We start from the raw sequence: 27,879 nt of genomic DNA, 5'->3' as shown, positions 1-27,879 counted from the left end.
TTTAAGTAAATACATATTAAATGGTATTTAGTGGTATCATGCCTGCTAAATAGGATTTTTTTTAACTGTTGTATCAATGTTGCTTGTAGTCCTCCTCCTTTGCTTTTCGTTACCATGAAATTGAGGAGGCACTGAATAGTTCAACAGTATAAAAAGTGAAATCATATAAAACACAGCTTTGCACTGTAGAAAAGAGGTGTCAGCGCTCCACGTAGCCTGCTACAGTTTGACTTTTCTTTAGAATATAATCTCCCCTTCAGAAAAGGAGGAAAGGCAAGAAAGGTGTGGGGAATGTTTTTTGGGTTGGTTTGTTTGTTTTTGTCATTTCCCCCCCCCCAATTGTCTTTTTTCATCCTATATCTTTGTCTAAGGTTGTTTGCATGTTGCTTGTGGTTTCTTTTACTTATTTTTTCAAGTTGTCAATCTCAGAAATTTACTTTATGAAAATATTGCAGGTGAAATGAGTTGCTCCGTTGGCATGCTATTTTCAATAATACTGAGACACTGACATTGCTAAACTTGCTTCTTAAACTTAGTAAGTTACATATGAAATAATTTCAGTTATTTGTAATATACTTTCCACTCCTGCTTCGGCGTGGATGGACCCTCACGCTGACCTCCATATGGATCTGATTAGGTATAAGAACTTGCTTTCTTGTAGAGCCCCAGTCCTGCAAAGGACAGCTGGATATATAACATGGAACAAATGTTTGCAGAATTAAACTATGGATGAATTGGATACGCTGTCTTATTCCTGATCTTTTTTGCAAAAGGTAGTAATAGAATATTTATCTCCAAGAGCTGGGCTCTTCCTTAATATACAGTTATGTAACTGGTCTACATAGGATTTTATTCTTTGTTTCTTAGGTTATTTTATTTTGTTTCGACTGATGTATAGTGCTACTGGTTACCTGCTATTAGCAGTAACAAAACCTGAAAGGTTTTAAATCTTCTAACATGAATCTAAAGCGGAAAACAGGGGTGTGGTGTTTTTTTTTTTTTTTTTCCTTGAGGTTGGGACAAGAAAAGAGGGAGGCTGACTACTAGTGCTATGGAGGAAGAAAGTTGATCTGCTGCTACTGTGTGATCCAGGTATCTGGGCTATGGCCCTGTTTTCAGTTGTCCCCCCTTGGCAGCAGCAGTAGTACAGTTCTCTGCGCTGACTGTAGTGGGTAGAAGGAGACGTCCTGCAGCTTAGCAGTTAGTTGTTTTTTGCTCACTTCAGCAAAGAGGGGGCATAATGGATGGATGTATTCAGGGGGAGGAGGGAAAGTGGACCTGACCCTCAAGGCTCTAGTTGGACGATGCCTTCCTGTATCTTGTTTTCAGAATGTTCCTGGATTTCAATTAAAAAAACCACTAATGTTCTGCTTAGTGATAGGAGCTGTATGTGGCCCAATTCTTCCTGAAAGGAACATTGACAAACTTGTCCCATCATGCAAAAAATGGGAATCTGTAATAGCTTAGCAGGATAACAAAATGCCTTTAGCTCACCTTGTGTCTCCTGAGGCCCATGTAAATATTTAACCAAGAAGAAGTCAAGGTCAAGTCAAGCCAAAAACTATTATGCTTATCTCACTAGAAGCAATTGGCTATGTTGGTTGTAGCTTGTGTAAAGTTTTCATGTTGCTGCCAAAAGGAGTATTTGAGATCTTTTTGATTTCTAACTGTACATATTCTGTGGATGTTGTGTGGTATAAAAGATAGAAGGATTTCCTAAAAGCGTTTTGAAATTTAAAATTAGTCTAGTTAATTGGCCTTTTCTTCTTGATGTGAAACAGAAAGAATTGGTCATAGCACATTGTTGTTGATTGTGCCCTATTTTATATATCTCATCTTCTGGTTTAGTTTTAAAAGTTTCTTTAATCCACAACAACTAGACAGTGCTGGAAGTAGTAATTATAGAATAAGAACACTTTCTACAGGTGTACTGTTATTTTTATTAGGATATACTGCATGGTCTTTCTGAGATGGTAATCAAAAACTATTACTTGGAACAGACTTTAAAATGACAACTTCTCTCAGCTCGGAACATTCACTGAACACAGTCATAAAATACATAAAATTGTTAAAGGAAATATGGTCACTAGTATTTAAGTTTGAATTGCATTTGATTTTTAGAATGCCATGTTAGAAGATCAAATGGAACAAACCAAAAACTTGATATTATGAAACAAATACAGAATCATCAAATGACAGAAAGAAGCAACATCTGTAGACATCCATTTTGGTGATTCCTATTGTTCTGGATTAGTGAGACAAAAATAGTTGGAAAGGTGTCCTCAGTCCATCATCCCCCGTAATTCCTCCTCTGTAATAGGAATTGTACTGCCTGGCTGACATTAGCACAATGATAGGGTCATTTTGGAGTCCTCTTATCCTGGAGGTCATCACTAAGCATGTGGAGGACAAGAAGGTGATCAGCAGTAGTCAGCATGGATTCACCAAAGGTGAATCGTGCTTGACCAATCTGAGAGCCTTCTATGATGGAATGACTGGCTGGGTAGATGAGGGGAGAGCAGTGGATGTTGTCTACCTGGACTTCAGCAAGGCTTTTGACCCTGTCTCCCATCATATCCTCATAGGTAAGCTCAGGAAGTGTGGGCTGGATAGGTGGACAGTGAGGTGGACTGAGAACTGGCTGGATGGCAGAGCTCAGAGGGTTGTGATCAGTGGCACAGAGTCCAGCTGAAGGCCTGTATCTAGCGGTGTCCCTCAGGGGTCAGTGCTGGGTCCAGTCTTGTTCAATATATTCCTCAATGACCTTGAGGAAGGCACAGAGTGCACTCTCAGCAAGTTTGCTGATGATACTAAACTGGGGGGAGAGGCTAACACACCAGAAGACTGTGCTGCCAGTCAGAGGGACCTGGACAGGTTGGAGAGCTGGGCGGACAGGAACCTCATGAAGTTCAACAAAGGCAAGTGCAGGGTCCTGCACCTGGGGAGGAATAACCCCATGCAGCAGAACAGGCTGGGAGTTGACCTGCTGGCAAGCAGCTCTGCAGAGAAGGACCTGGGAGTGCTGGTGGACAACAAGTTAAGCATGAGCCAGCAGTGTGCCCTTGTGGCCAAGAAGGCCAATGGTATTCTAGGTTGCATTAGGCAGAGTGTTGCCAGCAGGTGGAGGGAGGTGATCCTGCCCCTCTACTCAGCCCTGCTGAGGCCACATCCAGAGTACTGTGTCCAGTTCTGGGCTCCCCAGTACAAGAGAGACATGGCACTCCTGGAGAGAGTCCAGTGGAGGGCTACAAAGATGGAGCATCTCTCCTCTGAAGAAAGGCTGAGAGAGCTGGGCCTGTTCAGCCTGGAGAAGAGAAGACTGAGAGGCGATCTCATCAACGTGTACAAATATCTGAAGGGGGGGTGTTGAGAGGATGAGGCCAATCTCTTCTCCGCGGTGCCCAGCGACAGGACAAGAGGCAATGGGCACAAACTGAACCACAGGCAGTTCCATCTGAACCTGAGAAAAAACTTCTTCACTGTGAGGGTGACAGAGCATTGGAACAGGTTTCCCAGAGAGGTGGTGGAGTCTCCTTCCCTGGAGATATTCAAAACCCGTCTGGATGTGATCCTGGGAAACGTGCTCTAGGTGACCCTGCTTGAGCAAGGAGGTTGGACTAGATGATCTCCAGAGGTCCCTTCCAACCTTGGCCATTCTGTGATTTTAGATGCTGTGAGATTCAGGATTAGAAGAGAAGTATGTTTCTGTTGTTGTTTACAATTTATTTTAATGTCTCCTAATGTCTTATACTTTCTTAGTTTTCTAATATGATACTCTCAAACTGATATGAACAGGTAAGGATTTTTAATTTTTTTCTTTTTTTCTTTTTTTCTTTTTTTTCCTTTACAATGTTCTTTGTGGTTGGTATGTTCAGGCTTTTATCAAAAGCCCAGAATGCAGTAGCATAAGGAGAAAAGGAAAAAAAAAGTCTCCAAAAATGTGAGTTTGTTTTTAAGCTTTCATCATTTTAAAGCCCACTTTATTTTTTTTTTAGAACCTTGCTGGTTTTGGCTATTCTCCTCTTTGACTCAGTGTCCATACCTCTTTGCTTTGGAGCAGAGCTGCCTCAAGAGTTTGTTGAGCTCAGTTTTTGCACAGTAGAAATGCTTCAGTAACTTGAGGAGAGGGAAGGAATTTTTCTTCTCTATTTTACTGGGACCTGTTGGGTGCTGGGGTGGCTGTGGGTTTCTCTCAGTTTCCCTGTTTGCCCATCTTAAGTATCCAAATGTTAAAATATCTTTCGCTTTCTGTGGGAGATCATCTCCCAGCATAATACCACAAGTAGTGGAAAAAGCTTAGGGAAGCTTTAGGCTGAAAAAGCTGTCTGTTTTTCCCTACTCATGCTTCATTGCACACCTTTAATATTTCTTCTGTGTCCTGTAGATAGTTTTAGACTACTGTCATGAATTTGCAAAAATATCAGGTACTTTTAAATCATCAGATACTATTATAGATACTAAATTTTAAAGATGTTACCAAATATATGCCATCTTCCAGTCAAATAGTTTCCTAATAAAAGGAAGATAGCTACAAGGAGATAGCTACAGCATCCCTCTTTGTATATTGCCCTTATTCTTTAAGAACCTACATTTCACATATAGCCACACTTTTGAACTTTGAATATGCAAGGAAAAGAAGAATAGTGCTTTTAATGTCGCTGAGAATCACTCACCGAAGTGGATACATGCTACATCTGGCACTTAGACCACTATTTTCTCTTTTAATTTTCACTGTCATTGTGTTTTCTCAGAATAATTTGATTTAATATTGTGGAAGATCATGTAAAAATTATGGTGGAAATAATTAAATCTGGTTAATGAAATACTGACATACAAAATTGTAAATCATGGATGAATAGAAAAAATGTAAATAGACAGAAGTCTGAGTTTTCATATATTTATAAATTTTTAAGTTTCCTTTGTAACTGATTAACGTTGTCTGGAAGCTCACACAAAGTTTTCATATTTATCTAAAAACATTGTTTTTTCACAGACAGTTAGTGTACCAATATTGGGCAGCCCTTGCTTTCGTGAATGAGTACAGTTTTTCCCTATCTTTCTATCATTGATTGACTTAGGAAAGAAAAATGCAATATTATCTGATCTGGGTTAAGAATTTGGAAGAAGTGGCAAATGTTGCAGAACAGCCTTGGTTGAATAAATAGTATATGAAAAACATCACTGGAATCCCTGCTAAGTTGTTCTGAAGCTGTTTGCGTTTTTTCAAATTTTTTTTATACCTGTATGTTCATAAAGACTGTAGTTTAGATAGTACATCTGTTCCATATGCTTATGCCTATTCCAGAATTGGAATGCATGCTCCAAATGAATGTATGAGGGAAGGCTAATGTCTAAAGAAAAAACTAAGAATCCTTTCAAATAAAAGCTCAACATAAATCTCATTTATATTCTCACTTTCCATCACTTTATATTATTGCTATAGATAATAGGTAATAGATCTGCACTTGTGAAAAATTTCACTTTAACATGGGTTAAAGGAGTAAGACTTTTCATTGGTTTAATTCATGGGAAAGCAAAACCATCAGGCTGTTAGAATATAGATGTACTAAATGCCTGGTAATTCATACTTTCTTACAGCTTTTGAGTTTGAAAAAAGAAAAAGAAAAGCCCCACCCTAACATGCAGGAATGTTAGTTACTCCAGATTACAAGTATTTAATAGTAAAATATTGTATCTGTTAAACGTATTTTGACCTTAAAATGGAAAAAAATATATATCCTAGTTCTGTGGGGGTTTTTTCCTCTGAGTTTTCTTGATCATCTGTATTTCTGAGAAAAATTTAGAAGGGATTTAAGCTTTTCATGCCACGAAGAACAACTCATTTTCTCTGAGGGCTGCAAAAAGACTCCCCCTATGATCAGTGTAAGAAGTTGCACTTTTCTTTAAAGAACTTGTAGCTGCTTCAAAGTGCTTCTTGAAAGGTGTTTCTAAGAAGTTTCTGTGCTAAGTAGTTTCATCTTTATGGCAATTCAGCTTTACTCAGCAAGACAGAAGAGAAGGTTTGTTTCTGGTCTCTGATTATTAGCGTGTGACATGAAAAATACAGGGAAACCATGACTTTTGTCCTGAGAAAATGTATGGATTGCCTTCTAAAAGGGAAAGAGGTAAGATAGTGCCTAAAATAATTGTGTGTGGGTAGTTTTGTTTTTGTTTTTTTTGTTTTTTTTTGTGCTAACTCAGGACAGTAGCTTTGCAGACTGGGAACACTGTTGTATGCATGAGAATCAATGTATGTGTGAAATGCAAACTAGATTGAGGAAGAAAAGATGAGAAAATGTGAGATTATTACTGTAAGTCCTTTGACTGGAGATTGATGAAAGAAATCAGCAAGAGAAAAAACATGCAGGGTTTAGATGTAAAGATGAGCTTTAATTTTATGAGGTAGAAAGGAGACCCTGGAGGTGTTTGTGAAGACATGATCAGATGAATGCACCTTGAAGTGAAGAACAAGAAAAGGGACTAAGTTATGGTAGGAGATCCTGAGGGATGTTTTTTTTAAAAAAAAAAAAAAAAAAAAAAAAGGTTACCTCTTTAAAATGTTGGTAGGAAGCTGGAGGACGTGAGATTTAGAAAATGCCTGGATGTGTAGGCTCAAGTAGCAGAAACTAAAGATGTTACCCATGATATTTATCTAGGTTTTTGACAGGATGTTGCCACACTAAATAGCGGCCATGAATAGGATGTTGTAGCATAGATAAGGAAGTTAGCTTGGACTATGATAAAATAAAGTTTGACACAAGGAAAAAAGATCTCTTGCACTGAGGTATAAGATTTAGAAGTGAAGGTCAAAAATAGAATGTTAGCCTTCCCAGCTGTTGGATAGAGGTGAAGATTAAATTGGAACATGTGTCTGAGGTTGCTGGGGGGCAGGTTCCCTGCCAAGGGAACCTTTGAGTGTCAATCCCTATGGAAAACAGTAAAGGAAAGAAGAGAAATAAACAGGAGTACAGTGCTTAAAGACTGGGGGAGGGCACAGTGCTTCCAGCATCTACTGTCAACCTACAATATTCAAACAACTAGAAACAGATTATCACAACAAAATGTTTTACAGGTGGTTGCATTGGAACTAATTCTGTCTACGTCTAGGATTTTTTGATGGAACCAGGTTGGAGCTCTAGAGAATGGCTTTTATGTTGGAAAAAATCTGTAAAATAGTTAAGGCTAGAAGACAGAAAAGTATCTGCCTATCTTCACAGCTAATAAAACAGAGCAGGGAGAAAGGGTTTCAAAGTGATTATGTACTTTAGTCATGGCTGTTAAGATTTGGCCATGGGTGAGCATATATCAGACCATGTGAATGTCTGGTGTAAAACTAGTTGGAGAACTTACTGCGGTGTATGTTGTGGGCTTTTTAGCTCTTCATGCTAATGCTTCAGTTAATAGGCTGTTTTTTCCTTCCTTTCCTAAGGATCCTTGTTTATATTTTTAAAGTTCTTTACAGCTCAGTCTTATAGTAAATCTCTGTATAGTAAAAGTCTACTTTCCCTATACATTCTTCCTAATTTTCTGTACTGCATTTACAAACCTCTGCACCTCTGGATACCTTCATATGTCTCCTCTGGCTGGGATATCTGTCTTCTATTATACTGCATCTCCTTTTCTCCAAATTTCTTTTTAAGAAAACACCCACCCCTTTTGTCTGAACTTTGAACACTACTGCCTTGTGGAACGTTGTCTGTGCCTGTTCTTAGCTTTGACCTCTATTTGTATTTTCTCAAGTTAAAATATAGCCAGAGCTTTGTATACATTGAGGTGAGCTGATCCTAAATTACATAGTAAGATTCCAGAGTTGCTTGAACTTGATTGTGAAGAACCAGAAATCTGCACCAATAATTTCACTTATATTTTAAAAGTAAATAGCTTTAGCCAACTACATGTGAAAAGGAGTAATACTACAACTGTAGTGCATGCTTTTTGTTATTAACATCTGTGCATTATATGTAATCTATGTGTTTAGGCTAAACAAAAGATTGTTACTGATCACTAAGAAGAATCACGTACATATTGGAGCGTTACACTGCTTCTGATATTTTGCAAGAACATAGTTTAACAAATTAATAATGTAATGGTTAAAATTAGCACAACACCAACATATTTTAACAACAGTTTTATTAAAGTTAAGTCATTCCTAAATCTGCTTTCTGTTTGCACTGCAGCATTGTAACATATTTTGCAATTGCATTAGCATTTGTAACAAATGAATCTTAGGGATGACATCCTATGCATGCTTTTCTCTCAAGTCTGGATTTTTTACAATACTCTTGGAGGCTTCCTTTACTGTTGGCTTGAAAGTTGTACATAGTTGCAATTATGGCTGCGAATGATACAAGTTCATGTCTTCCTACTTGATTGCATCACATATATCACTTTGAATAAATGTGCCGCCAAGCTTTATTTCGGTGCTTTCAACTGATTGAGGAAACAAAGCCTTTGTTTAAAAGAGTTTAATAATTACACTCTACTGACCACAAAGGATTCATTTTGACTAGCAGACGTAGTCTACTGCTTGCTAATAGCTACTGTTGATTAGAAGTTAAAGCTAGTGGAAAGTATATACATGAAGAAAAGAGAAATGCATGCCTCAGGAAAAGAATAGTGTAGACAGTGATGCCCTCCTGGCTGCTTTTGAGTGGGACTAAAAGATTAGGGCTCTTTCTGCCTGCAAGTGCTCATCACTGCACCTGCTGAAGAATCTCAGCTGAATTCAGAGACTGCATAGTGCTTCCTTGGATTCTCCCCAAGAGAATCTTGGGTAGCTTGAATGTTTTCAATAGGTTTTAAGGTTTTTGTTTGTGTTTGTTTTTAATCCAGATAATTGTGACAAAATAAGAGGAAGCACACATGCAGTTGTGCCAGTCTATTTTATGGGCTATTGACCTCTTCTGGGATAGGTGAGGTTTTAATTAGGTTAACTCTTTAAATTGATTTAGCCAGCGCCAAAAGAGCACCTCTTGCAGCCTAAGGCAAATGAAGGAGGCTTTGGGAAAACATTAACCTGAAGACCTTGGCTAATTTAATGAGTCACTTAAACCATAATGCTGATAAAGACTTGAAAATGGATTTGAAGAATCAGTAACCCCTTTGCCTGGGAGGAAGACGGGAGTTCTGGACCCATACGTATGGGTCAGATAGTGGCTATTCGGAAGAGCAGAAGTCCTTATGAGGAAGACAAAACCATGAGTGCAGTCATAGTGCTCGGGGAGCTTACAAATTGCATTTTTGTATCTGGAGACAAGCATGCTCTCTGGCTCCAGCTATGCCCGTTAAAGGCTTTCTCCATATAGGATGCCGCCATTCTCTCTCCTGTTACCTTTGTTTAAGGTAACCCTGCTCATTTCACTGAAACGAGATCTTTGCTAATGCAGATTTGGACTGAAGCAGACTAGTGAGTGATCATGTGAATAAATTGGTCAGTAAATATGAAAGAGGAGATACGTTCTGATGAGTGGTGGTATCGAGGATGGTGAGCAGCAGCAGGTAGGCTTGAAGTCCTTGCAAACTCCTCTTGCAAGCATGGCTTGAATCTTGAATAAAGTGGATGAGCTTTATGGCTCTAATATCGCTACGTTACATGGGGAGTTTGCACAGAAAAGAAGGCAAGAACTCTTCTGCAAATGAAATTATTAGTTTTTCTGAAGTATGGGTGTACTGGGAAATGCTTGGTCATCCAGGGCTAAAGCTCTGTAAACAGTGAAATACTATCTTTGGGCAGAGGAATCTATCAGTGCTTTGTGGTTTCTTCTGTTTCTCTCCCAGTATCAGAAATGGAAGAGGAAGCCAGTTAACCTGTAAAGGATGGAATTTCAAGACTAAACTTTCAAAGGAATGATCATTACTTACAGTAGTTGTAAAAACCTCAAAACCGCAAGTGCTCACCAAGAGCAAAATACGCAATTTGACTATTCCTTTGAAGTGTACAGTTGTTTGTTATACATATGAACAGCTCCCTTTAGAAGCTGGTGAGAGTTGTATGTGCATATTTGAGGACTGAGTGTGGTCTGTAATGCCAGACAGTTGCCAGAGGAGGTATTTCACAACTTCAGGATTCAGGAAATGTGATCAAAAGTGGCAGAAAGTTCAAGGATAATGACGTTGGAGAAAATTTCCTCTTGGCAAGATCCAACCTACCAGTGACTTTACCAAATTACCATGGTGTCCTGCAGGCTTATTGCAGATAGTCAGACAAAGGGAGCAATTAGAAAATGGCATGTTTTAGCATGTAATTGGGGGGAAAAAAAATTCTACAAATTCAGCATAAAAGCATTTTTATTCAATTAAGAATGCTGAGTTTAAGTGCTCCTTCTTGTCACTCACTCGAATGTAGCACTGATGCGACAAAATTAAGAAGGGGAGAAGAATGTTATGTGTTCTGTCAATTTTAGCCAACTTAAAGGCCTTTCCTGTTATGTTTGGCCATATGTTATGCTAGCCATTATTACCTGTCATCCAGAAAAGATGTTAAATAAGTAAACAAGTACAAAATTACTCTGAAGCATTCATTTGGCAAGTATATGGTCTGCCATTTTTCACATAAAAAACATAATCCATTGCTAACAGACTCATGTTTATGAAAACTGATGAAAAATGCTGCTTAGATCATCAAAGGGGAATACAATTATTTGTATGAACTTCCATTTCTCTTAATTACCTACACTTCCACAATGTTAGCTTATCAAGTATCTTCCCCCTGGCTTGATTTTTGCATATTACCTTTAGCAAAACCTGAGATAGCTGTTTGGAGAGGCCTGGACATTGCTGAATATACCTATGCAAAACTAATGTCTTTTTTATCTAATTGGCGACTACTAAATAAACTTACCTGTTTCATTTCATTGTTATTTCTACAAGAATGAAATAGCCTAAAGGGACAGAACTGTTGCAACAGATCACAAAGTAATTAACCTTTTTTCCCTTGAAGTTTAAAACTAGTACTAAACATATTATTTTCTTTATTTTTCTATTCCTGTATTTAGTTTAGAGAATTGTCAGACAATTTCAATTGATTTTTGTAGTTCACGTATTTGGCTTGAGAGTTAGCTTAGGAAAAGATATACTTATTGTTAAGGTGATTGATGTCCTTTTTTCAAATGTCCAGTGTGGTAGGTAATAACTAGTGTTTTGTTTCATTTTAATGTCTTTATGCCAACAGCTGTATGTTTCTGCTAGTGAATTGAGTCAAGATATTCTGGGTATGGCTAAGGCCCCAAGTGATTAAAAACTCAAATCACTCCTCTCAAAGAAAAGTGATGTGAAAAACACATGTAAATCTCTCTGCTTGCTTGAATCAAGTTATAGTTTACACTGTGTAAAGTCAATGCATATGCCTATACTTAATTTTAACAAGAGGAAAAAAAAAAAAAAAAAAGACAGCTGGCCCAGAGCAGATGAAGTGTAAAAACTGTAGACATGCAGGAGGAGTTGCTCTATTGCTAGATGGGCAAAAAACAGCTGAAATGTTCCTAACACTGAATTATGGCCATGACACTCCCATCATTAGATCTGAACTTCTTAATTCTCTGTTTTTATTGTTGCTGTTCCTGGGCTGGTTGGAGAGTTTCGACACTGGCCAGTTTTCATTGGCTGCAGAGATTGTTATTGGAATGGCTGACAGCTGTCTGCCGGGCTGTCTGCACAGCCTTCCTGTGCTCTCTGCTGTTCAGCTTCACAGTGCTATTGTTCACATGGAGCTTTTTTCCTAAAATCTTTCCCAGCTGTATCCTGATATGCTAAACCACTTAAATTAGCTCCAGATTGCTCTATTTATTTTGTGTAACATAAATGACAAAATACAATCACAGCAGTAAACTCCAAGGAGAGGAGGTATAGGATATTATGATGGAAAATACAGATTCTGGATGCAACCACGAGGCTTTAATACATGTAGATTAGATTACATTCAAACAGCAGAGATGAGTAATTCTAAGTTTTGGCAGCCTCATATCCCTGGAAGTGATTTTTTTTTTTTTGTTTAATGGGAGAAAAAAAGCGTTAGGTTGAAGTAGTCTTTTCTTCCCCCCTCAAAAGAGGAAACTATAGAGAAATGAAACAATGATCCTCTAAGGTTGGCAGCAGTCCCTGCAGTGTATGCACATCTTAAAGCTTTTGTTGTGTCTGAGGTCAGAGAATCTTTTGTTGCACTTAACTACGATCAACAATACATGTAAGACTAGTTTTAGGCTGGCTCCTGTCCTTGCATGTGTTAGAATTTTATCATCTTTTCTTACCTTGTAGCTGCAACTTCAATTATGAAACCAGTAGGCCTGAGGTCAGGTATTTTCCACACATCTGGAAGTATAGACATATTAATCTCTCAGCTGATTGATGCTTTTACAGGTTATCTCTAAATACAGTAACAGTGGCCTCACTTCCTGCTTTTTTCCTTAAAAAGCTGCTATGAATATGTATCCTAATTAGATCCATAGTGTTGTTTGGATAGACTTGTTCTAGAAAAGTCCCACTCTCTCCAGAAGCAGGTGAAGAAACCTAAATGCATTCAAAATAAACTTCTGAATGCTTTTACTGAATAAAAAATCCTAGATGTTGCCAGGTATTAGACAGTTTCTGGCAATTGTGAGTTTTGATGCTTGAAGTACGGTGCTTCCTAGCATACTTGCAGTCAATCCTATCTAGTCCTCTTTTTACTGAGTGTCTGTCTACCATATGAACATATATTTTTCTTATCAGTATAGAGAGATGGGGGATGCACTTGAAGTCTTCTGAGTTAAATTTACAGCAGCATTTACTTTAAATTTCTTCACAAAGAAATTAATCTATTAAAAGCAAGAAAGTGGAACAAACACCATGAATTATTATTGACCATATTTCACTTCAAACATTTTATGCATGTATTTCATGCAAGATTATATGCAGCCTGTGTCAGCAGCCTTTAGTTTCAGGAGCTGCAGGAGCTTAGAAGATGCTTTCTTTTCTTTATTAGAAAGATATTTTAATTCTATTGTACTGAAATGTCCAAATCTGTATTATAAAATAGGAGAGAATTGGTTTTTCCTTGGTCTGTACTCATTTTAAAATACTACATGATTTTAGACAAACCTTTCAAACCGAGTTTGGCATGGTTTACGTATCAGGCAGATGTGTGCTAGATCAGCTTACTGCAGGGGCCCATGAGAAGAAATTACAGGGTATGGGAGTTTTTTCTACTTATAACTTCAGAAAAATTCAACGATTTAAAATGTATGAGCTTGTGCAGAGGTGAAAAACAGAAAAAAGCTGAGGTATGTGAATGCTGAATTTGAAAAGTACTGTAGGTACAGTAACTAAGAAGACTGGCAAGTATTTGGTAACTGTTTTCGGGGAGAAAAAGAAGATCCAGGTGCTTGTAGCTGAAAGCCAGAAACATTCAGCTAGATTTGCTCTTTGCAGACTATAATAGTTGATGAAAGTTATTAAGCACCAAAGTATAATACATAATAAAAGATTAGTGAATTGATTTTTTACTATCTAATTATGTTTATATTATCCTAGGTGCTTAAATGTTAATTTTCTTTTTACTTTGCCCTTGCAGATGTATTATTTGAAGTACTTTTAGTGCTGTGATCTCAACAGAATAAACAAGTGGTTCAACACTCAGACTTTCTTGGCACACATCACTTCTTTTTTTGTTTGTTTTCTTCTGATTGATTCAAAATTAAATGCTTGCTTGCTTCCTTCCATATATGAATATGTATGCATGCAGATCTGTTAAACTTTTGGATGGCTTATTTTTAAAAATGAACCTAGGGTACACACATTAGTTATATATTTAAATTTTGCCAATATTTATTAACCTTATTTCATAAAATATTTTGCCTATTGATTTTTTGTGATAGTAAGCAATTTTAGGTTTTTTATTACTTTTTTTACTAAAATGTATGCAGAATTTGTTGTTATGCTGTGAAGCCTGGAGTGCAAAACAGCTTGTTCTTGTGGACTGTTGCACTAAAACCTTTTCATTGTTAAGACTTATTTTTCCTAAAAGAAATTATTGATTATATGCTCTGCTTCCATAATTCTAATTGCACATATTTTCCTTATTCTTGGGCTCTCCTTGTTCTACAAATGCCAAAACCAGTTAATAGACTTATAGGGTTATTATAATGCATATTTAACTAGGGTTATTATAATGCATATTTAGGATTACAATTCTGCCATTGTAACTGGGGTTATACAATCACAAATTAAACCATCTGGTTTTATCTTTTATGAGTGTGGAAGGCTTAGAACACATAGAAGTTTAAGGAGAGCTTATGTAAACCCTGCATACTTTTATGAGGTGTTCTCACTTTCTAAAATAATATACATACTAAATGAAGTCAGTAAGGGTGACTTTTTTTATTTTCTTGTAAAGTGGCTTATTCTTTGCAATAAGAAAATATAAAGACTGAAAAGAAATACTGGAGTTAAAATTGTTAAAACAGCAGCATCCAATGCACCCCTGGAGAATTTTCAGGAACCCCTCTTCAAGGCTGGCTAGAACAATTTGCCAAGCTTGTCGAAGGAGCCACAGGGTGTAGCTCAGTCACGGCCTTAAGAAAAATGCAGCAAGCTGAGCAGTCAACAAGGGAGACAAAAAAGGGTGCTGTTTAAAAAAATGTTACTTTACTATAGTTGAAACAAAATCTCTCCAGCAATAGTTGAAACAAAACCCCTCCTGCTGGAGAGGTAAAAGGTAGCCATATGACAAAGCAGACTGTTACCTTTGAATAATGTAAAAGGTAAAATTATTTTCAATATTATTTACAATTTTTAATTTATCTACTTAAGACCTAGATAAAAATTGGAGAGAAATTAGGGAGGGAAGTCTTTAAAATGTAGGTAAATTTCTGGTCTATTTGGAAAGAAAGTAGTACCTCAGTTCTAGGACGTTCGTTTGAGGCAACACCATTAGCATAGCCACTAAGATACTGTGTGTAGATAGCAGAAGGCACAGAAAAGTCGCTCTGGCCACCGGTCCGCGAAGTGAAGGAAGTTAGTGTGTTGATCATACCGTACTGAAGCATTCTTTAGAAACTCTTGTGTTTCTAAACACACTTGGGGTGTTTCTCCCGCCATGCATAGATTAAAACACAAAGGTATTTTTATAGCTCCTTATTTAAGTGTTTCATTCCACAACATAGGCAATACTGATTTTTATGTTATGCCTGGAGGAGTTTAAGCTTGTTTTTTAGAAAATTGGCTTTATGCAGTATGACAGGCGTGGTTTCTGTTTGGCTTGTTCTCCCAGCAGGAACCTTTGAACACATTGATCAATTTTCACTGAGTGAGTCAAGAAGAGTGGTCAAACAGAGGGAAGAGATGCTAGCAGTATTACCACTGAGTTCAATAATCGCTTTGAGCTGTTCTTACTAAGACTTGAACAAAGGAGAGAAATACATATGACCCTGGGAAGAGCATATGTCAGGGTTCATTCTCCAATCAACTTTTTTTTTTTTTTTTTTCCCCCTGGTGCCTAATAAGGTATGAATCCCAGCTGAAGTTTTCTGCACAATTATGGGTATTTATAACCTGTCTGGATGAAATAGACTATTACTGCAGTTGCAGTGTAATTCAGCAAAAAAGAGGCAACCCCAAGACTTGATTCCATAATGCTTCATTAGTTATTGCTCACGGAATTGTTTTATTCCTGTTTTTTATTATCGCACTGTCTTCAAAGAGGTTATAGCCGTTAAGCTGTTTACTAGTTACATGTATCTATAGTTATAGTAGTTACATGTATCTGTGATTCTGTATCCCACATCACTACATGTGTGTAGTGCACTAGTCAGGATGTTTGGCAGCTGGCAGCTCTTCAGAGAAGAATCTGGGAGAAACAAAACTGCCTGTCTGTTAGTTTTCTTTCTTGATTCCTTTAAGAACTCCTGCAAACCATCTTTAATTTACGAATTATAGATTTAACAAATTAAATTCTTTCTCATGTATATGACAATGAATATTGATTACAAAAGCAGATGTTAGAAGAAAACATTGGCCTTTTTTAAACATATATCCAAGATGTGCAAGCTTTGTTTTACTTTTTAATTATTTTTTAGAGGTGAAGGCACAAATATTTTCCTTACCTTTAAAGATTTAAAAAAATCCCCATATCCTTGCCTTTCATTATTTTTATCAAAAAATCCACAGTAGTTTGAAAGACCATCAGCTTCTGTTGTAAACATATTGTTTGAACATAGATTGCATTATCTGGTTTTCTGTGTGGGAAACGTGTAGTGTTTGAATCTAAAATCTTTTTGGGAGGAAGGTACTATGGATTTTTTGTTGTTATTTCAACTCACTTCATGAAAGTTTCTTAGTGTGAACGGCACCGTATATACTCTAAGAATAGGGGGAAAGTGATTAGGTGTAAATGGGTATATGAGAGTGAAAGAAGGTGGAAATGGTACTATCTGATCCTTGAAGGCACATCTGGGTAGTTGTTAGTGTTAGAAGAAGAATATTTGTTATTTTGCAGGTACTTTCCTCTAAATGGAAGGCAGAAGTTTTTGGTCCAAAAAGTATTTTTACTCTACTAATGTGTGGTATATTTACTGAGGATCACATTTGCAAATACTTTAAATACATTTGCAAATACTTTAAAAATTATTCAAGAGGTTAGGCTACTGTGTATGAATATTTCTGAGGTAAAAGTTATTTCTTCTTGGGAGCTTTAGATCAATCTATTTCATCAGGATGTGTATCCCATAGATACATTCATATGGAGAAACTAATGTAAAATGTATTGTTGTTCTGGGTTTGGAGGCATTGTGTTTCATTTTGGGCTTTTAGGCCTGCTAATTTTGTTAACATCAATTCAAAAGGAATTATTCGGTATGGCAGGGTTTTTTTTTTTTTTCTTAAACAATTTGCCACTCAGATTCCTAGTCCTTGGATACTGAAGGATAACACAGAAGACAATAATGCTATTCACAAGAGATATTGAAATTGACAGAGAATAATAGTAAAGAAATAAGCCTGACTTTTATACCTATGGACTCTAAAACCTAGGTTGTTTTCCAGCCTAATTCTTGACCTTCAGAAATAGTAACTGTCCTTTAGAAAAACTATTCCGTTTGTGACTATATGGTTACTCCAGATCTCCCTGGAATGTCCTCTTTTAGAGAAGAGGATAAATGTGACCTTTCTAACAGTCATTGCTTTCAAGCCTAAGAGAAAGAAATAATAGCAGATTTTGTTTGTTTGTTTGTTTTTTAAACAGTTGCAAGTTCTCTCTCATACTCAAAACTGGCAATGTGTTTCATTTTCTTTTCAAGATTTTAGCTTTCTCTTACGTAGCAGAAATCACACCTGTTTCCAAAGCAGTGCAGTGTATCATTAGTGTTTATAATGTAATTGCTACATTTTACAAATTTCTCCACAGTCAACAAGGCTAATGTTAATTCAAGGGTGGGTTGCTTTCATCAAAACTACCTTTTAAAGCAGCCAGGAAGTGTCTGCTTTTCAATGTGTTTGTCCTTGTATTGCCATTTAACACTGTTTAAGTCTCTTATGTTTTTGGGAGGGTTTTGTTTTTGGTGGTTGTGGTAATACCTGATATAAACTCTGTTACAGTCCAGTCCTACTATTCCTGCGTCAGCAAGGATGTCTCTCCCCAGTATTCTCTTTCATTCTGGTAAATTTTGGCTTGTAGAAGAAAATCCCATCAGAATGAGAAAGAACGTCTTGGGTATTCCCTCCTTAAAACAATACAGAATGAGAAGAGTGATAAAAATAACAAGGGGGGAGGGGAAGGTAGCTAAACATCTACCAAAGCAAGTTGAACCAAGCCAGCAGAAAAGCTCTTTAGAAATGTGTGATGCTTCCATTTAAGAAAATAAACAAATCTGAATAAGTTAGTGAAATAATGCTAATGCCGACCAACATCGCTTCTAATTATAGCCTAATTTTTCTCCCCTTTCATCCTTTCTTTAGGGGCAAGAGCTAATTTGTCTTATGATTTTTGTAATACACACACCACATTGTGGGTACTACTGAAGTCTAAATTATATAGATGTAATTAAAAAATGATTCTTCCAGATAGGAAAAAAATATGCTTGCTACTTTTTGCAGACTATTTCACTGTTATTTTTAATGAAAATCATATCTGATGTTTGTCTCCAGGAAGGAACGAATCATCATACCATTCTTGAGGGAGGCTTGTGTAGCAAGACTCAAGCTTTAGTAAGAAGAAATGTTATAAATCAGGGCCACTTGCTCCAGGTACTTTATTGCAAAAGCCTTAGAGACTATCTGGTGAGGTTATGTATTAGGATGAGTCATGGAGAGAAACAGTTGCAAAAATGGATGAGAAATCATTGAGGGAAAAGTTGTTTTGAAGTGGATTTAGTCTTGGATATGGAGTCAGTGTAGAACATGAAGCAACAATGATCCTATGTCTGTCTTAACTAAGTAGATGTTAGGGGTGTGTGTGTGTGTGTGTGTGTGTGTGTGTTAAACCACTGGGGTTTTCCATATGGTCTTTGGAGTTTGTTCCAGGTTCAAGATGTGAGGAATTAGTAAGGAATAGCTATTTGGGAGAACATGAGACTATCTTTCCTGCTACAAACTGAAAATTCATCTAGCCAAGTATCCCCTCCCTAAGGCAATACCTGGTAGCAGATACCTAGGAAAGAATCTTAGAATTTGTGATTGGTGTCTTTTACCACAGCATTTTTGTAGCCTCCAGCAATTTGTGGCTGAAGAAATTCCTGAGGCAGAAGTAGTTCTTAAATGAAAAGATATCGTCAATGATTTTTCATATTGCACTTTTTTTTCTTTCTGAATCCATGCAAATTTTAGCATCCATAGTATGCTTCCTCGGCTGTATTTTAAGTGAAAGGTATATGTGCACGCACGCACGTGCGTGCACACCCACACAGCAGCAAGCCATGTTGTCTCCAATTGTCTGGGCACATCCTAGTAGTTAGATACAGTAGAACTCCAATTCTATGTACCTCTGTGGACTGAAGTCATTAATAAAGCCAGTTTGTGGAGCTCTTCTGTCAGCATTTGTTGTGTTTTATCATGAGACAACTGGTATTATGAGTTTCTTATTCCTTGTATGCGTGGTGATAGTAGACCACGTAGAGATTTTAAAAAGGGATTTTGTCTATTACGGTCACTGATGCCACTGATCCCTGGTCACTTAACACCTTATATGGAAGTAAAAAAGGATGGAAGGAAGGATAAAGTACAGACCTAGAGAACCTCACATGAAAGCATTCTCAGAGAGAAAAACAACTTGAATGTATCTTTGGCTTAGGAAAGACTGTTTGGAATTATCAGCACTAAAGTAAACTAAATTACCCATGCAAGATGGGTAAATTACTTTGCAAGATGACAAAATGAGTCATCTGCACACTGTGATCGACTCAAACTGCTGAAGTATTTGGCACACCTGGTATTGTTTCCTGTCTCCAGCAATTTAGTCATCTATCGAGGTGTCCAAGATGTCTGCTTGTGGTAAGAGGCACAGAGTTTTAGTGGGAAGGCTGGGCAGGGTTAGTTAGCTACCAGCTCTAGCCCAGTGTCTTGCTCCAAAGAGTGGAGCTTAGAGGCAGAACAGTAGCAAATACGCTAGGAAGTGCTCGTGTTGGAGATGTATAGTTGACAGGCCTTTGATCAGGCCTTTGAGCCTATTTTATTTAGCTAGACTTTACAGTTTAGGAGTTTTCATGCCTCTCCCAAATCTATTTCTCACACAAAGACTGTTTTCTTCTGTATTCTCCTTCCCTCCATTTTTATTATTTACTAGTTAGCTTAATATTTCATCAATATAGATTCCATTATGATCTTTCAGTATTATGTAACTTGCTCCTCTTTAACATATTATTTGATGTCCTAGATAATATTTAAGACTACACAAAAGTAATATAGATTTAACTTTGAAAAAATGGTGTCACTTCTATATATATTACTGTCAAAGTTTTTAGATTTATTTGAATGGTGAAATCTGTCAGAAGACTAGTGACATATCTGCTCTGCTGTGATTACCTGGAAAGGAAACAAACCTTAGAAATCAAAACAGAAATCATCCTTTGCCCTCCTTCAAAACTTTCCTGATAATGTAGTCAGGAAATCAAGCAGAAAGAGTCACTTAAATGCAAACTCCTTAGGGAGAAGGAAATTGCAAGTTCTAGCAATGTGAAAATGAGAAGTAAAAATGAGTGGGTTGAAGCTTGTTTCATATGCTGGTATTCTTTCATTTACATGTCAGATGAAAGTTACCAAAACAACATAATTTCCCATTTTCAATTTCCCTTTTTTTTTTTTTTTTTAAGACTTGGATGTATGTTATCTGAATGCTGATATTGCACACAGTTCTTTAAAGGATATTTGTTAGATGGAATGGTTGTCCCAGGAACATTGCATAATGAAAGTGGCAGAGTATATGTGTCTTCAACTAAGCTAAATATTGTCAAATCTCAGGATAAAAATATTTAAGTATAATAAAGATTTGATTGTAATCCAGGAAATGCACGCTTTTCTCTCTCTATACTTCAATAAGACGCTCAGCTACTGCAATTTCCTTGCTACTTCATTGCTGATAGTCTCATTCAGGGCTAAACAAACTCTCATGCCGGTGTTGAGCTGATAGAGAAAGGCAGTAGCTTGTGATAGAGAAAGATGTTTTAAACACTTAGAATTTTATTCCACATTATGTCCAAACTTTGTTCCAGTATAGTGGAGATAAAACTGTAATGCCACGAAAGGTTAAAAGCTACTGAAGGCTCTTGTCCCTGAGTATTCCTGACGCACACTGTTTATGTTGACAACTCCCTCCGCTCTTAGTGTAAAAACTGGTATCTGTCACTGGCAACTGCTGTTTGAATTCTCAGATCGCAGTGCTGCTCATCTTCCTTGTGCGAGAAATATTGGTGGGCTGTATTTGGTTGCCTGTATTTCATACTGATGACTCTGAATCTCTTGATTGCAACAATTTCATATGTTGTTCTCACCAAACATAAAAGATCCAATGTGTTTGCAGATTGTTTTAACTATAACTCATTTCATTCAAGCTTTCTCCTTTTGCATGAGAAACTGTCAATTTTATGTGACATCACAAATCACACGTTGTCTAAAAATTGTTCTGAACTGAGTGCATGTGTTGTCTGGACACTGGAATTACAACTTTGCATTCTGAGTGTAACTTAGTGCTTTTGAAAATAGAAAGGCAGTGTGGTTTGAGTACTAATGATGGCACTGACAGCAACTCCTCATGTGGTCCTGGGGAAATAGTTGGAAATAAATTTGTAAGATCTTTGATTCTGAAAGCTTTGTATGTCCAGATTTGTTTACAACCCTTAGGGGCTGCTCTTAACACTATTGTTCTAAATCATCAGCTTGTGGTGTTGCTAGGCATCATTACTTTTCATTATAAGAATTTGGAAGACTCTTGTAAGAAATAACTTTTGTGCTCTGAATATGCAACATATATGGATATCTAAAATAGTATGCAAGCATTTGCATGTCACTCCTATGTTATGGGAACATTTTAAAAATGGATGAATGAATGTTGGTGATAGACCTTTTTTTTTTACTTTTTTCTAACAAATAATTTCTTTTATTTTCTCGTATTTCAGATAATGGAGGGCAGACTTTGGCAGGTGGAAATAACTGGCCACTGAGAGGAAGAAAATGGACCCTGTGGGAAGGAGGAGTGAGAGGAGTAGGTTTTGTTGCAAGCCCTTTACTGAAACAGAAAGGGGTAGAAAGTCACGAACTTATCCATATCTCTGACTGGCTGCCAACGCTGGTGCACCTTGCTGGAGGACATACCAATGGCACTAAGCCGCTGGATGGCTTTGATGTTTGGAAAACTATCAGGTAACTTGCATGCCAAATGACAGAGTCGGAATTCTAGTATGAAAAGAATTTAATGAGCCTAGAGAACAGAGCTGGAATAGGGAGGAAAGTGTAAATGTTCCTTTCCTTAAATAAAAGGAAGGTATAAGCACAGTTAACCTTGTTACCCATGAGAGAATTATCCAGGCTATAGATTAATACTGGTTAAAGATGCAAAATCTCCGTATAGGATTAGCTTGAGTTTGAGTTTATCAGCACAGTCGCAGCATTGCTCAAACATGATGTACTGCCTCAAGAGTCCCCCATGATCCAGAAGTACATTAGCTGATTTTGCACGCCATAGAGTACAAAGTAGTAAATTTTATGGACCCAGACCTGCTTTCTACAGAGCCAAACTGGTATCTCTGCAGTGTGCTTCTGGAATTGGACACATGAGAAGTCTGTGCAGACGTTAAACTAGCTGAGTGTGAATTCAGCTTTGATTCAACAGAGTTTGTTTAGCTCAGTACAGGACCTGTCACTGGCTCAAAGTATAACCATTTGGATAGGTCTGTAGCATAATGCCCAGTGTACCCATGCTCTCAGAAAGCCTATGAGGTTGGAGGCAACACTATACCTGACTTGGTTTAAGGAAGCTGGAGTGCTCAGGAGCGCAGTGCGGAGATGCCTAGAATGCTGTATAGGAGACAGCTCAGCTCCAGTGCAGTTGGCACTGAGACCAAGCTGATGAATCTTACTGGGCTCTTTCTGATTCTGTACGCTTATTACTGTCTGTGTTAACTGGGATATCCAAACCCTATTAGCTCAGATAATGTTTAGATACTGCCTAGCTTGTTTGCTTGGTGCTATCTCTGTTTCTGAGGAGCTAGGCTGCAAAGTTCTGTGCTAGTTAGAGTGTTAGAGCTCATGGCTTTGTGTCTAGGTGTATTGCAAGACTCTTTTCCAAGTGGAAGAAGATACGGATGTATATAAATGAACTGGGGGTCCTTAACTGCCAGAAAGGAATGGAGTCTCCTGTCCAGCCAGAGAGAGTAAAATATTTCACATGTTGATGTTATTGTGGGAGAATTTAGCGTCCGCAAGATCCCAGCATACCCCTATACCATAGACTAACTTTTCTTCTAGCTTCCAGCAGAATGCCTGTCTGCTGCAGATTCAGTTTCAGTGAGGTATTCTTGTCATGAACCAGTCTTCTCAGATGGGGTTACTTTAGTGGTAAAATTATACATAGGGAAAGATAGGTGCAGCTGTTTATCCCCTGCATGCTCCTGACACCTGAATCTTACCAGTTTACGCAAGGATCAAGTGTGAGAGCTAGAGAGTTGAGCTCAGATTTTTTTTTTTAATTGTGTCAGACTAGAGAGTCTGTGTGCAGTGTGACTTTTTCAGAGGAAAAAAAAAAAGTCAATTTTTGTGAATTGCTAGATTGCTGTTTGGCTGACCTACACCAGAAATGTCAAATTTCACATGGTTTTCACTTGTAATCAGGAGAAATGAAAGTACCAAATTTCATGATCATAACTCAAAAGGTCACTTGAATATTAGCGAACAACAAAGGCACAGTGCCCTTTCGGTGACGTTTGATGGAAAGTTCAAATATATTGCTTTTCTAGGGCCAAGTGGCTCATAATGAGTGAAAATGTAATTTGCTAATATTCTACCTCCTTTGAAAAGTGGAAATTAATGTACAGTCATCATGTTACAACTCTATTTTTTCAGCACAGTCTAATAAAAATAGATTCATATGCTCCTTATGATAGATTAATCCTAAATCTCCTGTTATATATGTGGGTAAGCAATGGAAAAAAGGATGTAAATTTAGAACCTTGATTTAGATATTCAAAATCATATGTGAGATAATGCAAATATACTCAGAAGTCCCAGGAGTATTGAATTCATTCCATTATCTGTCTGATCTCTGGCTATAAACGACTGATCAGTTTTCAGAGGCGTTGTGTGTGTTTGTATTCTCTTTAATATAAATTCTGAGATCTTTAAGCAAAATAAAGCTTCTATATTCATTTTAAGATATTTGGTAGTCCAAATTATGAATTATATTAATGTGACATTGATTCTATTATATTCTTGTGGTAAATAGAACTGCTGAAAAATCCATGTGCCTGCAACTGTTCATTTCACACCTCTACTTAATTTTAGCACAAGAACCAGAAGAAAGCTAACAGTGAGGAGCAAATGGCATGAACAACTCAACTTCAGAAGCAAATGTTTTTTGTTGACCAAAACAAAAAAAATTCTCTTTGGCCTTCCTTTCTAACCCAGCTAATAATATGTTTCTTTTCTAAAATGTGTGAAACAGAAAATACAATATTCTTGCTCTCATTGTTTGAACTTGGATTAAAAATTGCACAGTGTTTAGAAGCTCTTTGACATGGACTTTGAACTCCTTGTGGCTCCTTCAAAATTAATCTGCTGACCTGGTTTTGTAGAAAATACTGTTGCAACATTGTATCAACAATGTAGCAAATCTCAATGAGAGCCCTTACAGGAAAGAAAGGTGATTTTATTTAAAATAACTGTATTGAAACAGGTTTCACTCACAATCTCACAGTCTCACACTCTCAAGGACCAGAACATGCATGTCCAAGAAGTCTGCCCAGCAGCCAAACGTTAGGGCAGAGGTTTCCAATCTGTCTTCGTAAGTTGGTGGCATGTCAAGGTTTTGGATATGACTTTTTGTACCCTTTTGGAGCTATGTCTGTGTTCTGTCCCACCTCGGCAATTAATCAAGAGTCATCATGGTCTCCTGATGTCCATGTCCTGTGAAACTGTGCTTAGATGTCCTGCAGTCTTGATGACCTAATTTTTCACGCTATGTGTCCTGCTGGTGTCTCCATGCCCAGATATTTCCATTCATGCCAGTCTTGGCCTTTCTGTTGCAGTTTTCTACAGTAAAAGATAATAGGCCATCAAAAAGGCTTTTCCATGCAAAACTTTCTTGTAGCATATCTTTAGATGAGTAGCTCCTAAACTTTATTTTCCTACAAGTACCTTTCAAATTAGATTTAAATTTTCCTTTAATATCACTTCAGAAAAGAAGCTGGGTATGACTTAGAGTAGTATCATTGTGCCATTTTGGATAGCCATTTCTGACTATCCAAAATTCTGTCCATGGTACATGTCTATGGGAGTTCTTTCCATTCCCGAATTCCCCTAGGGCAGCTACAGGGACTTCTGCCATGGCAGCTTGCCACTGCTGTTCTCAGCTGTCCTTCTCCCATTCAGACTCTGATGCCCCTCCTACTCTCAACAGCAATAGAGTAAGGGAGTTCCAACATGGGCAAAGTTGCTTTGATGCAACTCTCCACTCCCAAAATGTTTCTGACAACCTGACTGAAATTTCAGTCTCATGCACAAGCCTCCTATGTAAATCATAGCAGACTGCACTCTTCTAATACCTTAGACTGTTGTGACTACAGCTGCAATACCGCTGGAAGCTCTAAAGCGGTGTACATACTAGAAACGATATTCAAAAATTCGCTAATATTATTAGTTGGGAAACTTTTGCAAAAAGAACAATCAAGAATACCGAGAACGCTTAGTAGAAAACAGTAGGAAAATGCTACTAGCAAAGCAATCCGGACTGTACAGCATGCTTCTGAGCAAGTATCCCAAAAGGCACTTGCATTTCTAAGAAATACCTGTTTTCCAGATGCTTGCTAGTCTATTGAAATGAATGTGTGAAGCAAAATAATTTTCCTTCTGTAGAAACTTGCCCTAGTTGATATATTATTTTGATATATTTTGTTCTTCAGTACTGAGTATCTAGTATGTCCTTGCTCAGAAAAAGCATTTTGTTTTGCATTAACAGTGAAATGGAGAACAGCAGTGCTGATTACTGTAAAGCACATGTAGTAGTATGACAGGGAGTGAGAGGTTCAAGATAATACGCAGTTAAAATAATCAACATGTCTTCAAAGGTTGTCAGCAATTAAGGGTTTCAAGTTTTACTTAAATATTTTACAGGACAAGTTACAGTTTTATATTTTTGTAACGTCAGAAATAAAAGAATTGATTGGATGAAATGAAGCAAAATCAACTCTTTTATGTATCAAATGCTTAAATTAATTGGAGGAAAAAACTTGTTGGAAAAAACTCTCACAACGTTATAAATGAATGCTGAAGATCTTAAGCTGAGCATAACATTTATTTCTGGCATATCTGAGAAATAATTATTTTAGGAAAATGTGTACAAATATGACCCAGAGAAATATAATATATGGCAAAGTATTGCAAATGCTTTTGCCCAGTAACACTGAGGATATTTTTGTGCAAGACAAATTTACCCTGGAAAACCTTGGATTCCATCCCAAGGACACCTTCGGCCTATTAAAAAACAAAATTAAAAAAAAACTGTAAAAGAGCACATGTTGATGTTTGTTCAAGTTCACTAAAGAGTAAGAGATCTTTCCTTATGTTTTAGAAACATTGTAAGAAAGAAGATAGTGACATTCTCAGAGTAAATTAACTGATTCTCATATTAACTCTGAAATTAATTCATACACATCAACCAGTAGTTCTTATACAGAAAAATTTTTTGAAAAACAACACCTTTTAACTGCTTGATTAAATATTCAGTGGATATAGTACAATAATTCCCAGACAAAAAAGAAAATCCTTATTTGTTAGAGAGAGGAGTAACGTAATAGAGTATTGTACTATAAAAAATGATGTCCTAAAAGGAGAGAATTGTAAGATACAGTGGAAGCTACTAATATACAAGGGTAAGATACTCTAGAGAATCTTATTACTTTCCTGTTCCAGCTACACTGGCTGGAACATGTTTCTGATGCAAAATATCCTTGGCAGGACATCTGCCAAGCTGGATCTGTTGTTCAAGCTGCATCTTTTGAGAAGACTAAGGTCAGCAGTGGAGCTCCATAAATGGGAAGGAGGACAGTTTAGGCCTAGGGAAAGGGAACTCTGCTAGTGCACTTGTAAATTTTCTACTTGTTTTCCCCAGAGTGTTGATTCTGTCTCTTGCTGATGTCTTTTTCCATCAGCCTACTGCTTTTTTTAAATGTACAATGCTATCTTCTTTTCTGGATTCTTAGGCTGGCTATTGTTTTGTGAAAACTGTATATTGGATATATACTTCCATTTTGTATGTAATAGTCTTTGGAATAACACCAAAATTGAATGAGCAGTTCATTACCAATTTACAGTGCTACAGACCTTAATGCAGTAATGTCATAAAGCTTCAGGGAGTATATCTCATGATTATATGCAAGTAGCATTTCCCATTTACTAGTGTCGGTATTCTATCACAGAAAAAACGCAGTCAATAAAAGTCACTGCTGCAACATGAAAGACTTAAACTAATGGAGGTGTAATCTTTATCCTTTGTGTTCTGCCTGCTATGCAGTAATCATTCAAATTAAATCCTAGCCATGTTTAGTGTACATTTATCCACCCTACCGATTAAAAGTTATAGAAGAAAATTACCTTTAATATGATGCTGATAGTAGTTTGCTCTAGTCTGCTCTAATAGCATGAATATCCTCAGTTCTGACTTCCTTGGGCCTAACCTGGTGGTGTATGAACACTGGATATATAAACAGGAGAAGCACATAGGAGTAAGTTACTTTTTTCTTCTGTGTATGACACTGATTGAAGATACTAGGCTTCTTAGCATAATTCTAGTGTCTGCTTTCTTTTAAAAAGGGTAATAGAAAAATGTAGAGATAGCACAGAAATAGCAGAGTAAGAATATCCTCCCAAGCAGTTACTACAAAAATCACTCACGTGCTGTAAGTTCAGGTCCTAGTTTAACTTGCCTTGATTGGTTCATGTTACTGTTACCTATTATGATAACAGATGGAGAAAGGTACACTTGATCAAAACTGTAAATGGAGTATCTAGAAGTGCTATGAGTCTATTCAATCTACAATAGGATTCTGCTAAATGAGGCCAGACATTTCTTAGTTAGGAGTGTGACTAGTAAAGATATTAGGGGGAAAAGGTTAACCTTTCACACGTTTTGAGAAAAACGTTTCTTTAGGTCTGTTTGTGCACACTGAATTCCTGACGCTGTAGGCTAAAGAACTTCCTGTGCATTAACTG

The 27,879-nt window shown here is 37.2% G+C and overlaps 1 protein-coding gene across 2 annotated transcripts in view; it reads left to right on the top strand.

Moving 5' to 3' along the window:
* Window positions 1-27,879, top strand: part of LOC138060894 (arylsulfatase B-like) — a 71,485-nt gene that overhangs the window by 14,542 nt on the left and 29,064 nt on the right. For both annotated transcript variants that reach the window (XR_011137420.1, XM_068925404.1), the window contains exon 5: window positions 21,576-21,819. Coding sequence is in view for 1 of the 2 variants with exons in the window: in XM_068925404.1 (XP_068781505.1) it covers window positions 21,576-21,819 (244 nt within the window). In the remaining variant the exon portion in view is untranslated. The remainder of the gene's footprint in view (window positions 1-21,575; window positions 21,820-27,879) is intronic.

Source organism: Struthio camelus, chromosome W (genome assembly GCF_040807025.1).
Source record: "Struthio camelus isolate bStrCam1 chromosome W, bStrCam1.hap1, whole genome shotgun sequence".
Lineage (NCBI taxonomy): Eukaryota > Metazoa > Chordata > Aves > Struthioniformes > Struthionidae > Struthio > Struthio camelus.
The sequence above is the reverse complement of the archived record's forward strand: the minus strand, read 5'-3'. Positions and strand labels throughout refer to the sequence as shown.